The sequence below is a fragment of the Oryx dammah genome, unplaced genomic scaffold, assembly GCF_014754425.2.
Source record: "Oryx dammah isolate SB20612 unplaced genomic scaffold, SCBI_Odam_1.1 HiC_scaffold_15, whole genome shotgun sequence".
In the NCBI taxonomy this organism is placed as follows: Eukaryota; Metazoa; Chordata; class Mammalia; order Artiodactyla; family Bovidae; genus Oryx; species Oryx dammah.
The window spans coordinates 43,777,767-43,795,185 of NW_024070199.1; the positions used below are offsets into that span (position 1 = coordinate 43,777,767).

General features: G+C 48.7%; 1 protein-coding gene across 6 annotated transcripts; it reads right to left on the bottom strand.

Moving 5' to 3' along the window:
- Positions 1-4,207: 4,207 nt before the first annotated feature.
- On the bottom strand, positions 4,208-9,204 carry TMEM134 (transmembrane protein 134). Of its 6 annotated transcripts, XM_040256452.1 has the most exons (7): positions 8,971-9,204; positions 7,991-8,055; positions 7,470-7,559; positions 7,235-7,311; positions 5,005-5,049; positions 4,745-4,798; positions 4,208-4,632 (listed from the first exon to the last, which is right to left on the bottom strand). In XM_040256452.1, exons 1-7 carry the CDS (start codon positions 9,142-9,144, stop codon positions 4,550-4,552), a joined length of 588 nt encoding a protein of 195 aa, XP_040112386.1. In that variant the 5' UTR covers positions 9,145-9,204; the 3' UTR covers positions 4,208-4,549. The 6 variants fall into 6 exon arrangements, with proteins under 6 accessions (XP_040112386.1, XP_040112387.1, XP_040112384.1 ...); XM_040256453.1 differs by lacking the exon at positions 7,235-7,311; XM_040256450.1 differs by having other exon boundaries at positions 4,745-5,049.
- Positions 9,205-17,419: the final 8,215 nt, after the last annotated feature.

Sequence of the window (17,419 nt, forward strand, 5' to 3'; positions counted from 1 at the left end):
TGAAGAGTTGGCTCACGGAAAAGACCCTGATGCTGGGAAAAATTGAGGGCAAGAGGAAAAGGGGGTAACAGAAGATGAGATGTTTGGATGGTGTCGCTGACTCAGTGGACATGAGTCTGAGCAAACCCCAGGAGACGGTGAAGGCCAGGGAATCCTGGGGTGAAGGACAGGAAGTGCAGTCCATGGGGTTGCAAAGAGTCAGACACAGCTTAGCTACCGAACAACCACCACAGTCATTAGGAGTCCCAGAAGAAGAAAATGTAGAAAATGGGCATGAGGCAATATTCAAAGAGATGATGGTTAAAAACTTTCCATAAAGACTTCCACAAAGACAAGGGCCCAGGCTGAAGGAGCACATTGGAGCCAGAGAAGGATAAATAAAAGGAAATGTATATCTAGATGCATCCCAGTGAAACGCAGAATACAAAAGGAAAATCTTGTAAACCACTCGAGAGAGAAGTCACTTACCAAGGATTAGCAACCAGACTCTCCAAAGACTTTTTTTTTTCATTGACAATAGTAGATGCAAGAGGAAAATGGAATAAATTGTTCAGTGTGCAGAAGAAAAAGAAGTGCCTGCTGAGAAGCCTACACTTAGCTCATCTTATTCAAGAGTGAAGATGAACTATAAACTTTTTTCAATAACACAAGGCAGAAAGGGTTTCTCACCCATGAACTCTTGTTGAAGGGATGGCTTCAGTAAGAAGAAAATTCAAGGCAGAGTGTATACTAATAATAGTCAGGAAAGAAACCAGTAAACATACTGGTAGCTCTAAAGAAGCATTAACTATAAAAAAAAAATAATTTGGGGGATTTTAAAACAAGGAGGGACTAAAAATTAGACAAAAATAAAATGGAAGATAGGAAAGAATATTTTAGATATGCTGAAACCTTTTTCTTGTTTTTCCTAGAGTAGAAAGATTCATTGAGATTTTGTTAATGATGTAAGGGTAACCACCAATATAACAGAAATAGAGATAGAATGTTCCATTCTCAACAGTTTAATCAATAGAGGAGGAAAATGGAGAAAGTGAAGAATTCTTGACTAAGCTAGTAGAAGTCTGGGAAAGAGGAAGAAAAGCAAAGAAAAATCTACAGAAAACATTAAAACAGAAGGTAGAAATAATTCTTTAAAAAATTACAATAAGTATAAGCAAGTTAAGTGTTTTTTGGTTAATAGTTGGAGTTTCAGTCCCAGAAGAAAACATCAGTATTAGACTAGGGTCCCTGTCAGTGATGGAGACCCCAAATAACAATACCTTATAGCAACCCACTCCAGTATTCTTGCCTGGAAAATCCCATGGATGGAGAAGCCTGGTAGGCTATAGTCCATGGGGTTGCAAAGAGTCAGACATGACTGAGCAACTTCACTTCACTTCAAACTGGATGGACATTTATTTCCCTCACAGGAAGAGTCTTAGTTGAAATCCAGCTGTATGGTCTTCAGGCACCTAGGCTTCTGCTGGCTGCTCTGCCTTTCTGAGGGTGTAGCCACATTTGTTGGTTTCCCACGGGACAGAATGGGAGCAGAAACAAAGAAAAGGAGCAATCAACCTGAGCCACTTATACCCCCAGGGCTCTGCAGCTGGGACAGCTGGTTGCAAAGGATGCTGGGAAATGCAGTCTTTATTTTGGGGGACCTTGTGCCCAGCTAGAAACCAGAGGTTCTTCTACTACAAGGGCAGAGAGCAGATCTCAAAAGGCAGATAGCCAGGCTCTTCCCCACAGCTGAGTGCACATATAAGAGACACATTCAAAGCATAATGCCAACTGAAAGGCTGAAACTGACAGCTTGGAAAAAAGATTGACCAGTGTTCTTGCCTGGAGAGTCCCAGGGACGGAGGAGCCTGGTGGACTGCCGTCTATGGGGTCACACAGAGTCGGACACGACTGAAGTGACTTAGCAGCAGCAGCGGCAGGAGAGAATTAACCAAAAGAAAGCTAGTGTGACTACAAAGTGGACTATGGGGGGGGAAAGTGTCAGGGGTCAATGGAGTTACAATTCACTAAGGAAATCTAATGTTCTTAAGCTGCGTGCAACTATTAATGCACTTTCCAACTAAAAAGAAATCATATTTAGAGTTTGGAGATTCATTATTTCCTGAGGATGGTCTTGCTGTCAGTCCAACTTGGATTACATAAACTAACTAGCAAAGATCAAGCACATTGGTCACATTAAAACTTTAAACCTTGCGATTCGGTGTTCTGTCGACACGTTCATATGAACCAAGGGTTGGCATCCTTTTTCCGTGAAGGGCCAGATAGTAGAGTTTAGGCTTTGTGGACCATATTTCTGTTGCTCTTTATAGTAGTTTGTATGGCTGAGCAGCCAAAGTCAATATACAAGTATGGCTGTGTAGGGAATTTGACAAATAATAATTAATTGAATGCAACTTACTGACACCAAAATTTGAATTTCATAAACTTTTTTGTGTCACAAAAGCTTATTATCCTTTGGCTTTTTTCCCAGCCATTACAAAAATGTGAAAACCATTCTTAGTTGGGGGCTATATCGGGCCTGTGAGGTATAGCTTGCAGATCCCCGAAATAGTCTTTTTTAAAAAAATTTATTTTTGGCTGTGCCAGCACAGTGGCTCTTTCCTACATGGCATGGCCTTCTGTCTGGTTGTGGCGCACCAGCGTAGTTGCCCCGCAGCATGTGGGGTCTTAGTTCCCTGATCAAATCCGCATCTCTTGCATTAGGTGCCTTCTTAACCAGTGGACCAGCAGGGAAATCTCTGAGGTAGTCTTATGGAGAATCACCACTTCTGGTTAGAGAAAAACTTCTAACAGAATCACTTAAGACTGTGAAGTGACAAAAAATGATGAGCATGGCAACAACTCTACGTTAATTGCTCATTTGCCCCTTTCAATGAATGGTTTTTATAACTTTTTTTTTTCCCATGTTTGTTCTGATTGTATCTATTGAAATGTAATTCTCTGATTAGCCTGCTAATACAAACTGTGGGCTTTTATCTTACTAAAGCATTGGTCCACAATACATTAGAAATGAAAACTGGTCCTTTTCCTCCAGCTAACTTGAGAATCACTCATTTAGGAATTCCTGCATCTCACTGGTGCCCCTCAAAGTGCCTTGATTGGTGGCTGAGAGTGGGAAGTCTGGGTTGGCCAGATCAGGTGTGAGAGCAGGGGCCTTGGTGTTCATTCAACAAAATCACAGAAATCTAAAGGTACTGTCCTTGCTGCTGCAGACACAGTAGAGGCCACATCAGACCAAATACCATCTTAGTGGCACTCATGTTTTACTGGGGGTGGAAGACTGTGAACACATAATATGAACAGGGTCCACTCGGCCCACACGCATTCAGCCACTTGGTTAGCTGGGGACCACACCGGCTTGCTGACACCCCTCCTGCTCAAGTCACAGAAGCCCTGGGTTATGTTCCTAACTCTGCCCTTGGCTGACCCAGTCTCTCTGGGCCTCGGTTTTCTTGGAGGATGACCAGAAATAACCTGTGTTAAGTGCTTAGCACACAACCTGGTGCCTTCTAAGAGTCTGATAAATGGCAGCTATTATGATCTCAGATTCCAGGGTGCTCAGATTGTTTCCTGGTTATTGAGATAAGGAGATGCTTGGTCCTCCCAGAATTCCCCTGTGGTCTGTTTCCAATGTTCTGTGATTCTAAGTCTTTGATCACTGAGGCTGTCTGTCATACGGGCCCTGCTTCCTATGTCCTTTGCCCCTGCTTTTCCCAACCCCTGGGCCTGGGAAGTAGGGCAGTGGGTGGAGGAGTCTGGGTGGCTGCCTCTTGGTGGCCCACATTCGGAGCTGGCTGTGGCAGCCCAGGGCCCCAGAGCCAGGCTGGAACCAGGATACCAGCCTCCAGGCCCCAGGCCTGCGTCACCAGATTGCCCGTGGCCAGGGCCGGGGGGGTGGGGGGTGGGGGGGGGATGGGGGAAGGCACCAGTGCTGCCTCTTTGAGTGGAGACCCAGCAGGACCAACTCAGCTAAGGGCGGGGAGAGCCTTCACCAGGCTTGCGGGGCATAAGAGCTCAGGTCCAGCTCTGCTGCTAATGAGCTGTGTGACCTTGGGCAAGTCTTGGAGCGTCAGGGCTGTATGTGTACCATAGGGAGGAAGAGGCCCAGAGCCCTTCAACCCCATGGTCAGTCCTTCTCTTGGCCTTTCTGGGAGGAGGCTGCGGCCAGCCCGGTGGGCCGGTGGCAAGTAAAAAGCCAACTGTGGGCTGAAATTAAGCACCGCCTTTATTAGCACAAAATATCACCAACCCAGCAACCCCAGGGCCCGAGAATAAGTTAAGGCACAGAGAGGGAAAGGGCGACTTTCCCAGGCTCAGGTAGTGGCCAGAGACCCACATGCCCTGAACTTCCTGAGCAAACTCCCGAGAGGACTAGCGGGCTTGAGGGTCCCGACGGGGCTTTTCCCTTGAGATGAAGGAACCGAAGCCGGGCGCAGACCCCGGGAGTGCCCCTCTAGGGGTGCGAGGCCGCCGCCCACACTGGGGCCTCTCGGCGCTGCCGCCGGATGCCGCTGTCTACCGCCGGATGCCGCCGTCTACCGCCGGTTGCTCACTTCTCGAAGTAGGGCAGGTAGAAGAACTGGAAGCCCCGGTGACCCTTGACGGCGCAGTAGATGAAGATCACGTGGTAGACTGCAAGGCGGGGCCTGTCAGTGGCGGGCCCCGCCCACTGCCCGGCCTGTCCACAGCCTGCCCCGGGCCCCGCCCCGCCCATATCCCTCCCTTGCCCACCGCCCACTCGCACCTCCTGGGACCAGCAACAGGAAGCCCGGCACGAAGAAGATGGCGCTGGAGACACCTGCGGGAGGGGAGGAGGGGTCGGGTCAGGGCAGGGAGGCTCCCGGGCTGGCTCAGTGCTTGGGCGAGTCTCCCTCTCCGTGGTCACAGGGGCCGTTTCCTGCTGGGAGGGTGCTGACCGCTGGAGGAAGTGGAAGGGCTTGGCAAGGACCCCTGGGCCCAAGTGGGGAGTCAGCGCTGCCTGCAGGGGTCGGAGGGGCCGCTCACCTGGCGAGGGGGCCACCTCCAGTCCCACGCCGGTCAGGATCAGCACTGCACACAAATGGAGGCGTGAAGGTGAGGGCAGGCGCCACAGGAGGCAGAAGCTGGTGGCAGGGTGGGGACCTCCACCCGCAATCTCCCACAAGGCTTAGGTCTGAGGAATGGTGTCTCCCACCTAAGCTGAAGGCCCCCTGGGTAGAGAACCTCCAGGGGAAGCTCACCAAGCTGTGTTTTCAGGGCAGGACACCTGGCAGGCCCTGGGAAATGTCCGTGAAAGGACATTTTTGTCTGCTCCTTGGTGTGGCTCCTTTAGTCAGTCAGCAAACACTTATGGAATTTAACTCGTGAGTGCCGTGCCTGATACTGGGAATCCCACCGGGAACGGCAGATGAGGTCTCTGCCTCCAGGCCCTTCCAGAGTGGAGCAACCAACAAGAACCTCCAAGCTACAACCCCTGTGATCAGGCAGCTCAGGAGCCTGGGGAATCAGAGAGGGCTCCTTGGAGGCAGTGGCATCCAAGCTGAGCAGGGGTAGCAGTAGCAGTCACCATTTAGTCATCTTTACCTGGTGCTACCAGGCACTGGGCTAAGGGTGTTACATGCAGTGCCTTATTTGTCACCTTGATTGAATGAGATAGGTATTATCATCCCCATTGTGAAGAAGAGGAAACTGAGGCACAGAGTTTGGGGTGGGGGCGGAGTAACTTGTCCCTGGCTGTATTGGGAAGGTGGAGGTAATCTGACTTCAGAGGCTTTGTTCTGGGCATCCCATACGCAGAAAGGGAGAGCAATGTTCCAGATGGGGGAACAGCCTGGTAAAGGCCCAGAGTCTGGAGGAACTTTGTAGGAACTTCCAGCTTTTGGGGAGACTGGAGAGGCAGGGTCCAGGTTTCAGGAGTTTGGCAGGGCCTGTAGGCCCTGGAGAGGGATGTGGACTTTGGTTAATGACAGCGGGCACTAGGGAAGCTGAGATCACGGCTGGATCAATTTTTCAGATGCTGAGAGAGTCCGGGGTCCCCAGTTATAGGATGGGATAGGCACGGAGATGGGGAGCTGGGCTCTGCAGCCCTGAAAATGGGGGGGGGGTACAGCAGAGGCTTGAAGGACCACCATGGACTGCTGTGTGGTTTGTGTCCTGCACAGAACACCTCAAAAAGGACGAGATGCAGCTGAAACTCACTCTCGGTGTCCTGGCTCATGGCTGTGGGCTCTGCCCACTCAGAAGAGGCATCTTTTTCTAATTCCTCTTTCTAATTTATGGGTTCTGGCGGCCCACAGGCCTGGCAATGTCACTGATGTGGGTTTAAATCCCAGCTCATCTACCCCCCAGCTGTGACCTTTCACCTGTGTCCTTATTTTTGAACTGGGATAGTAATAATGTTTGCCCTGTTGGGTGATGAGGATAAAATGAGGTAAGGCAGGTAGCCAGTGTGACTTGCAAGTATTGGGAAGGTGGCAGCTCCCTCCCCTGCACACTCACCCCGAGCTGAAACAAGGATGCTGCCCAGCTTTCCTGCTAGGGGGCTCTGACCTTCCTGGAGGACGAAGAGCAGCTGCCAGTTGGGCCCACGTTATGGGCTCCTCTTGATCCCAACCCTAGATTCTTTCAGGGGGACCATGATTGCTCAGCCCCACAGCATGAGGAGAAAAGGAGTCAAAACATCTGGCTCTGGTTTCTCCCTGCTCTGAGCCTCAGTTTACCCATCTGAGTAATGGGTGCAAGGGAGCGGCCCTTGTCAGCTCTCAGACTCCAGAGGAAGGGAACTGACAGGTACCCTGTGGATCGGGCTGGCAGGGTACTCCGCAGTCCTGGCCACTGGGACAGGCGTATCCTTGCTCACCTGCCCCTACATTTAGGTTCTGAGCCGTGGCCCTACCTCTCACTTGCTGTGGGACCTCGGTAAGGAAGCCTCCCCTGCACCTGGTTCAAAGTAGACACAGAATAAATAGTAGCTGTTACTTTCTCTTCCCTAATGGATTAAACAGACTGAAAAAAAAAAAAAAAGGAAAAGTTTGGAGCATGGAACCAGGTTCCATTTTCAACTATGTGTGATTTCTTGGCTGTGTGACCAGGAGGCTGCACCTGCCCCTCCAAAGGCCTCAGCTTCCTCATCTGTAAAATGGGGGTGGGGTCATGCCAGCCAGCTGCCTCCTTAGGGTGCTGGGTGGTTCACAAGGGGTGCAGAACCTGAGCAAAAGGAGGGTGGAGCCCTGATGGGGGTAGGCAGGGCACTCACCCAGCCCCAGCAGGAGAAGCAGGAAGGAGGCCAGCACTACCCGGTGGTTCTTCTGGATCAAAGGGTGCTGAGTCCAGCTGGATGGCAGCAGAGCAGGAAGAGTGTGGACACGGTGACAGGAGGCCCACCTCCTCCGGTGGGTACCCTCCCCCGCCCGGAGGACCGAGGGGGAGTAGCCGGGGCTGCCTGTGTGGGGTCAGGGGCCACTGGTGGTGGGATCAGGGCAGAGTCTCACCTGCAGCACGCATTGTAGGAGCGCTGAGTGCTGCTGCTGATGCTGCTAAAGGACCACTGGGAGCTGCGGATGGATGTTCGGCCAGAATCCCTACAGGACGAGTGGGCCCAGTGAGGGGACAGGGGAGGTGAGGAAAGGGACCCTTTGGGACAGGAATCATGACGACGTTGTGGGGGATGGTGTGGAGACTGGGGCCGGGTGTTCCTCCAGGAGAAGGGACCCTGAGAGAGCACCGGGGTGAAGAGGAATTCAAGGGCGGGGGGTTTCTGCAGGACAAGTCACCTGTGAGAAGACAGGGGCAGCCCAGGCCGGGGGTTTCTGCAGGATAAAGAGCCTGGTGAGGTGGGCGGGCAAGGTTGGCACTAGGGTAGGGTGCAGGACAGGGACCCCACACAGGGGTCTCTTTAGGACAGGACATGAGAGAGCTGAGCGAGGTGAGGTGCACAACTGAGCAGGGCCTGGGGACAGGAGCCAGAAGCATGGGGCTAGGAGTATGGGGTGGGTCCCCACCTGGCCCTGACCTGGTGCTGACTCCCCCATCTGGCTCCGGAGAGGCCTGGGCTCCATCCTCATCGTTCTCCAGATTCTATTCCAGAACACAGGGCTCAGAGGGGTTACTGGGCTCAGGCCCTTCCTCACTCCCCTCTGGTGGAGAGGAAGAAAGGGAGCCCACATAGCTGTTTGCCTGGCCGCTTGACAGCTGCTCCCTCCTCCCTGCCGAACGGGTTTGGTGATTCACAGAAACTGAAACCCAGGTAGGAGTATGTGCTGGGGGCCTTGGCAGGGAGGAGCCAGCAGGGGCCAGGAGATCTCCCAAGCTTTGGGAGTCAGGGTGGAGGTGTCAGGATGGTATTTCAGGAGCCCAGTATGGAGGCCCTGGATTTGGGAGGCCAGGGAAGGGCAGGCCAATCCTTTCTAGGTTTGGGGAACAGGAATCTTGTTCAGGTTCCCAAGATAAGGAGTCTAGAGATGGTGGAGGTCCTCTGGAAAAAGGGGGATTTCCAGTTTAGTGGGAGCCATGGCACGGGCAAGGACTCACTCATCATGTGAGTCAAGGCCTTCAGCTCTGGAGGAAAGGATGGGGTGGGGACTTCCAGAACAGAAAAGGGGGTGCTAGTTCCCGTTGGATTATCTGGCTTGGGGCTCTCGGGGCTGCTTCTGAGTATGGACAAAGTTTGGTTCAAGTACAGAAGAGTTCCCCATCCCTGTGGGGTAAGGAGAGGGAGGGTCAGTAGCCAGGATGAATGGGGACTCAAGGTTGGGGTCTCCAGCTGGGGTAGGGGCGAGCTCCTAGGTGTGGGCTCTCCAATAGTGGCTGGGGGCTGAAATCAGAGCGGAGAGGGTCTGGGCAGGAATTTGGACCAGTGGCCACCTCCCGGGGACGGTCTCCCGCTCCGGCCGAGGCCTCTAGGCAGATTCTCGAGTTGGGGTTCTCCGGGGTCCGGCCTGGGGTCCGCCCAGACTCAGGCGAGGGCTGGGTGAGGTGGGCCGGGCGATTCACCTGGTAGCGCAGCCGGGACTGCTTGTCCTCGTCGGCCACCTCGAACCGGGCCCGGCGCTCGAAGTGCAGCGGCCCGAAGCGGGCGACCCCGCTGGGCTCGAGCCCAGGGCCCGCGTCCTCCAGGGACAGCTCGAAGGCGTCATCGATGCTGAACTGGGGCCGGGAGGCACTCATGGCCCCGGCCCGCTCAGGCGCGCTGCGCAGTCGCCTTCTGCGCCCGCAGGCCCCGCCCCCGCGCGCAGGCCCCGCCCCCGTGCCGTCGTCTAGGTTGCTCGACGGTCCGGGGCCTTGGCCGAAGCCCCGCCCACACATAACGGCCCCGCCCCCGCCCGCCTTCAGCAGGCCAGAGCTACCGAGCGCCGAGCAGACCGATGGACTGGGCCCTCTCTCGTCCGGAACGAGCTGGGCTCGCCGGGCCGCCTAGCGGCCGCCCCAAACACCACTCTCGGAGGCAATCCCTGGGTGTATACAAGGGTCTTGGAGGGGCTGCCACGCGCCAGCCTTCCAGGCCCGAGATAGAGCTGTCTGCATCCCAGCCCTCTCCTTGAGTGCCGAGGAGACTCCTGAGGACTGTTTTCCCACCCTTACTCACCACGGCCTTGCTCGGGAGAGGGATTGTCACCACCGTGCAGTTCAGTTCTGTCCAGTCGCTCAGTCGTGTCCGGCTCTTTGTGACCCCATGGACTGCAGCAGGCCAGGCCTCCCTGTCCATCACCAACTCCCGGATCTTACTAAAACTCATGTCCATCGTGTCACTGATGCCATCCAACCATTTCATCCTCTGTCGTCCCCTTCTCCTCCTGCCGTCAATCTCTCCCAGCATCAGGGTCTTTTCAAATGAGTCAGTTCTTCGCATCAGGTGGCTAGAGTATTGGAGTTTCAACTTCAGCATCAGTCCTTCCAATGAATATTCAGGGCTGATTTCCTTTAGGATGGACTGGTTGGACCTCCTTGCAGTCCAAGGGACTCTCTCAAGAGTCTTCTCCAGCACCACAGTTCAAAAGCATCAATTCTTCAGCACTCAGCTTGCTTTATAGTCCAACTCTCACATCCATACATGACTACAGGAAAAACCATAGCTTTGACTAGATGGACTTTTGTTGGCAAAGTAATCTCTCTGCTTTTTAATATGCTGTCTAGGTGCAAATGTGGGAAAAGAGAGCTTATGCGGCTTGCACTGGCTTCCACGCAGCAGGCAAAGTGGTCTTTTAAAATATATCTGGTCCTTTTCTGTGTTAGTCTTCAATAAAACTTTTTTGTTTTTTAAATATGCTGTCAAGTCGTTCCTCTGCATAAAACCATCCCTTGGTTTTCCATTGTGATTAGAATAATACCTGAACTCTTGACTAAAGCCCACACAGAGCTCTGAACGGTTGCTGCCTCTCTCTCCCAATCTCATCAACTTCCCCTCTGCCCCTCTTTCTCCTCATTCAGCCACACAGGCCAAGCTCCTTCCACCTCAGGGCCTTTGCACGCGCTTTTTTCTATGCCAGGAAAGCATTTAACCTTGCTCTTTCACCGGGGTGGGGGTGGGGGGATTTTTTTCATCATGTGTGTCTCTGCTCTAATGTCGCCTCTCAGAGAAGCCGTGGCCGACTATGCAATCTAAAGTCAGTTTCATATCACACAGCACTTACCTGAAATTAAGTTGTTTTACACTGTCTTATTCAACACTGTGTCCACTGTGCCCAGAACAGTGTTTGGCACTAAATAGATCCTCAATAAATATTTGTGGACAACATGAACGAGTGCTTCACCCCCAGTTCCCACATGCTTGTGAGTAGTAGGAGTGGGATTTGAATGCAGGCTAGGGGGGCTCATGCTCCTCCATCCACCCACCCTCGTTCATCCTGTGACTCCGTGTACAGAGCTGAGTCAATCCTGCACGGTTTGTGACATACCATCACTATGAACAAGGCCCGTCTTGCGTTACGGAGTATTGAACTCATCTTGAGTTATTTTCCTTCCTTTGCTCTTGTTTTTCCTCCTGCCTTCCGTGGGACCCCCACATCAGTGTGCTCAGTCCGCTGCTTTGAATCCTGCCTGGGCCTCTACTCCACGTGGCATTGGCTCGTACACGGGTGTGTTTGCAATTTACATAGTATCGTGTATAATACTCATTCTGTTGTTTACGTTTTTATACTCAGCACTAACGTTTTCCACCTTCACCTCATTTTTGCTTCTACTAACTGCATTCAGCATACCGTCTTGAGCATCCAGCACTTTTATTATCCACCACAGCTCTCAATGATATACGCATAGCTTGGCCTCAAAGCCCCATCACATAAGTCGCTGTTGGGAACATCTTCACAATGTCCCCTTACGAAGAGTGGAAAAACCCCTCTTGAAATAGAACTCCCAGGCCATAGGGTACCTGCGCCACTGACTTCACAAAGTATCACGGATGGGCTCTTGAGCAGCTGCACAAATTTGCACTCCCACCATACAGGTTCCAGTTTTCTCTAGGCCCTCAGTATTCCAACTTTGTAATGGCCGATTAAGTTAGATTTTCTGAGGGAGCTGCACCCAGAGGCACGTGGGATCTTTGTACCCTGACCAGGCCCCCTGCAATGGAAGCATGGATTCTTAACCACTGGACCGCTAGGAAAGTCCCATGGCTGACTTTTCTTTTGGGTCTAAAGTTGGGTTTCTTTTTCATCTGGTGTCTCTGACAACAGGAGAATTGAACAGCTCTTTGGGCACATGTCAGTTCATGGTGGTTCCTCTTCTGCGAATTGTCTCTTCCTACCCTTCATCCATTTTTTCCTGTTGTGTTTCAAGCCTTTTTCCTGCTGCGTTGCATGTCCGTACATATCTAATTATTAATCCCTTGCTGGTTTTTGTTGCATATATCTCTTTCCTGTTTGTCTTTGTCTCCTTACTTTGTCTAAGTTGCCCTTAAAGAACCATCCTCATTTTTGTATAGTCAAACCCATCAGGTTTGTCGCACTGGAATTCCAGCCTTCTCTGCACTAGCTCTGGGATCTTGGAGGGCCAGGACTAGGTGGAGGGGAGTGAGGCACTCATCTTGGGTGACACCAAAAAACTCAGTAAGCAAGATCAACAATATTTTAATACATTATTTTTAAATATTTGTTTGTTCAACTGTGTCATGTCTCAGTTGTGCGTACAGGGTCTTCCCTGTGGGATGTGGAATCTTTTCACTGTGTGTGGGCTCCAGAGATCCAGGGCCAAGTAGTTGTGAAGCTCAGGTTTAACTGCATATAGGACCTTAGCTCCCTGACCAGGGATCAAACCTGTCCCCTGCATTGCAAGGCAGATTCTTCACCACTGGACCATGAGGGAAGTCCTTAATGCACTATTTTTTTAAAAAATAAAATTGGAGGTAAAAATATCAAAATTTGTGAACGATGAACAAAATATCAAAAAAAAATTTTTTTTTCAAACTTTTGAATAAAAATGGGATTCGATCTTACATGACCCACTGTACCCTGGTCATGACCTTGCTTTGGGCAAGTTACATGACCTCTCTGTGCCTCAGTTTCCTCCTTTGTCAGATGGGGCTAATAACAGTGTGTTTCCTTCTAAGGACATTAATTTAAGATTAAATTAGTACACAAGCAGCAGCATAACACAGTGTCTGGCACGTGTCAATACCTGATCAGTGTTAAGGATTAAAGCAATTCCTGAGATCCTTAACCCTATAGTTTCTACCTTTGCACGGGGTAGAACAAGAAGACATCCAGATTTATTTCAGTGTAGAGTGAGTTTGTTTCCTCAGCACTATCTACCGAAACCATCAGTTCTTTCTCCTTCTGAAAGGTGCCGTTTTCATCAGACATCAAGTATGCTGTTGCTAACATATATATCTATTTTAAGGTCTGATTTTAGTTCCTTTGGTTCACTTGACTAATTCTCAGCCAGTACCATGTGCTTTTTATTACTATGGTTTGCCCTGCGGTTTAGTATGGCAGGGAAAGTCCCCTGCTTTGGTCAGCTTTTTCAAATTTGATCTAGCTTTTCACAAAATTTTATTCTTCTACAAAAGTATTACAAAAATCTTCTATAAATATCCTCCAAATTATCACTGGGATTTCACTTAATTTTTAGATTAATTTCAGAAGAAATCACAGCTTTAAATGTTAAACTGTTCTAGTCATTAACAAGGTATGCCATTTCAGTTATTTGTATTTTCTTTTATGCTCTTAAAATTTTTTTTCTCCAAAAAGCTCTGGGCTGTGTTATTTCCTAAATGCTTTCTGATTTTTATTGCTGTTTATTTCCTACTACATTTTTGGGTGGGTTATTGATAATCCCAAAGAAAAGCAATGCCAAAGAATGCTCAAACTACCACACAATTGCACTCATCTCACACGCGAGTAAAGTAATGCTCAAAATTCTCCAAGCTAGGCTTCAGCAGTAGGTGAACCGTGAACTTCTTGATGTTCAAGCTGGTTTTAGAAAAGGCAGAGGAACCAGAGATCAAATTGCCAATGTCCGCTGGATCATCAAAAAAGCAAGAGAGTTCCAGAAAAACATCTATTTCTGCTTTATTGACTATGCCAAATCCTTTGACTGTGTGGATCACAATCAACTGTGGAAAATTCTGAAAGAGATGGAAATACCAGACCACCTGACCTGCCTCTTGAGAAACCTATATGCAGGTCAGGAAGCAACAGTTAGAGCTGGACATGGAACAACAGACTGGTTCCAAATAGGAAAAGGAGTCCGTCAAGGCTGTATATTGTCACCCTGCTTAGTTAACTTATATGCAGAGTACATCATGGGAAATGCTGGACTGGAAGAAACACAAGCTGGAATCAAGATTGCCAGGAGAAATATCAATAACCTCAGATATGCAGAGGATACCACCCTTATGGCAGAAAGTAAAGAGGAACTAAAAAGCCTCCTGATGAAAGTGAAAGTGGAGCGTGAAAAAGTTGGCTTAAAGCTCAACATTCAGAAAACTAAGATCATGGCATCTGGTCCCGTCACTTCAGGAGAAATAGAAGGGGAAACAGTGGAAACAGTGGCAGACTTTATTTTGGGGGCTCCAAAACCACTGCAGATGGTGATTGCAGCCGTGAAATTAAAAGACACTTACTCCTTGGAAGAAAAGTTATGACCAACCTAGATAGCATATTGAAAAGCAGAGATATTACTTTGCCAACAAAGGTCCGACTAGTCAAGGCTATGGTTTTTCCAGTAGTCATGTATGGATGTGAGAGTTGGACTGTGAAGAAAGCTGAGCGCCGGAGAACTGATGCTTTTTAACTGTGGTGTTGAAGAAGACTCTTGAGAGTCCCTTGGACTGCAAGGAGGTCCAACCAGTCCATCCTAAAGGAGATCAGTCCTGGGTGTTCATTGGAAGGACTGATGGTGAAGCTGAAACTCCAATACTTTGACCACCTCATGCGAAGAGTTGACTCATTGGAAAAGACCCTGATGCTGGGAGGGATTGGGGGCAGGAGGAGAAGGGGATGACAGAGGATGAGATGGCTGGATGGCATCACCAACTCGATGGACATGAGTTTGAGTGAACTCCGGGAGTTGGTGATGGACAGGGAGGCCTGGTGTGCTGTGTGATTCATGGGGTCGCAAAGAGTCGGACATGACTGAGCGACTGAATTGAACTGAACTGATTGATAATGTTAAGAGCATTATTAATTTTGTAACATTGCTGACTCTAATTTATTAAAATTATCTGTAGATTCTGTTGGATTTTCTATGTAGATATAATTACTCATTTCTTTTTCTTGGTTTATTGCTTTGGCCAGGACTTCCAATACTTTGCTAAACAACATCATTGATAGGGAGCATTCCTTACTTTGTTCCTGATCTTGAAGGGAATATGAGTATTTATCCATCATATTACTTGCATATGGCTTGTGTCATTCTGATAAAGTTTCTCTTTTCCCCTATGAGTTTTTATCATAGTCATCAAAGCAAATTTAAGCAAATACTTTTTCTGCATATTTTGAAATAATTATATGAGTTTTCTCCTTTAATTCACTGATCTGATGAATCATAATAATGGATTTTTTTTTTTTTTTGCTAAAGGACGTGGCACGTGGGATCTTAGTTCCCTAAACAGGGAGGAACCGAGCCTTCTGCACTGGAAGTGTGGCCTTAACCAGTGGGCCACCAGGGAATTTCAGTGATGGATGTTTCTAACGTTAAACCATTCATACATTCTTGGAATAAGTCCTACTTGATCTTTTTTTTTTTTTCTGTTTTTAAAAAGTTATTTATTTGGCTATGTGGGATCTTAGCTGAAGTGGGCTCCAGAGCACACAGGCTCAATAGTTGCGGCGTTCAGGCTCAGTTTCCTGTGGCATGTGGGGTCTTAGTTGCCCAGCCAGGGATTGAATCCACTTCCCCTGCATTGAAAGGCAGATTCTTAACCACTGAACCACTGGGAAGTCCCCCCCCACACACACCTTTTTTTCTTTTGAGAAAGCATTTTAAAATTTTAATTGTGGGTAATACACATGAAATTTATTATCTTAAACATTTTAAAGTGCAAAGTTCAGTAATGCTTTGTTGTTCAGTTGCTAAGTCATGTCCGACTCTTTGTGACCCCATGGACTGCAGCAGGCCAGGCTTCCCTTTCCTTCAATATCTCCAGGAGCTTCCTTCAATATCTCAAACTCACGTTCATTGAGTCAATGATGCCATCCAACCATCTGATTTTCTGTCACCCCCTTCTCCTTCTGCTCTCAATCTTTCCCAGCATCAGGGCCTTTTCCTGTGAGTCAACTCTTCACATCAGGTGGCCAAAGCTTCAGCTTCCGTGTATTTTGAAGCTTCAGCTTTAGCATCAGTCCTTCTAATGAATATTCAAGGTTGATTTCCTTTAGGATTAACTAGTTTGATCTCCTTGCATTCCAAGGGACTCTCAAGAGTCTTCTCCAGCACCACACTTGGGAAGCATCAATTCTTCAATACTCAGCCTTCTTTATGGTCCAATTCTCACATTCATACATGACTACTGGAAAGACCATAGCTTTGACTATAAGGACCTTTGTCAGCAAAATGATGTCTCTGCTTTTAAATACACTGTCTAGGTTTGTCATAGCTTTTCTTCCAAGCAGCAAGTGTCTTTTAAATTTCATGGCTGCAGTCACTATCCACAGTGATTTTGGAGCCCAAGAAAGTAAAATCTGCCACTGTTTCCATTGTTTCCCCATCTATTTGCCATGAAGTGATCGGACTGGATGCCATGCTCTTCGTTTTTGAATGTTGAGCTTTAAGCCAGCTTTTTCACTCTTTTCTTTCACCTTCATCAAGAGGCTCTTTGGTTCCTCTTCACTTTCTGCCATTAGGGTGGTGTCATCTGCGTATCTGAGATTGTTGATATTTCTGCTGGCAATCCTGATTCCAGCCTGAGCTTCATCCAGCCCAGCGTTTCTCATGATGTGCTCTGCATATGAGTTAAACAAGCAGGGGGACAGTACAGAGCCTTGACGTATACTGCAGTAGCGCTTGTAGCGGTGTGCCGGTGCTATTGAATACATTCACAGGGATTCCCTAGCGGCCTAGCGGTTAGGATCCTAGGCTTTTGTTGCCACGGCCTGGGTTCAAACCCAGTTTGGAGAACTGAGATCCTGAAAGCCATGTGGCAAAAAAGCAAAAATACAACAACAAAAAACTATGTTCACATTGCTGTATAACCCATCTCCAGGATCTTTTCATCTTGCAAAACTAAACCATACCCATTAAACAACTCCTTATTCCTTCCCTCCCCCCACTCAACTACCATTTAACTTTGTCTCCGTGAATCTGACTAGGTACCTCATATAAATGGAATAATGTATTAATAATATTTGTCTTTTTGTGAATGGCACTCATTTAGCACACTGAGGCATTTTTATATATTCTGCTGCTGCTAAGTCGCTTCAGTCGTGTCCAACTCTGTGCGACCCCATAGACGGCAGCCCACTCGGCTCCTCTGTCCCTGGGATTCTCCAGGCAAGAGTACTGGAGTGGGTTGCCATTGCCTTCTCCAGTGCATGAAAGTTATATATACTAGTGGATTCATTTAGGATTTTTCATATCTATGTATGTGTGGATGCATGCATAGTCATGTCAGACTCTTTGACACCCCAAGAACTATAGCCCTCCAGACTCCTCTGTCCATGGCATTTCCCAGGCAAGAATACTGGAGAGGGTTGTAATTTCCTACTCCTGGGGATCTTCCCAACCCAGGGATCAAACCTGACTCTCTTGTGTCTCCTGCATTGGCAGGTGGATTCTTTACCCCTGCGCCAACTGGGAATCCTTCATATCTATATTTATTAGTAAAACTGATGTAGACTTGTCTTGCCTTATGGTTTAAGTATCTTTTTCAGAATCAAGATTAAACTAGTCTCATAAAATATGTTGGTTGACTTTCCCTCTTTTTCCATTTTCTGGAACAATCTGTGTAAGAATACAGACAACTCGTTGCTTCAGAATTTGGCGGAACTTTCCTGTAAAACTTCCCATG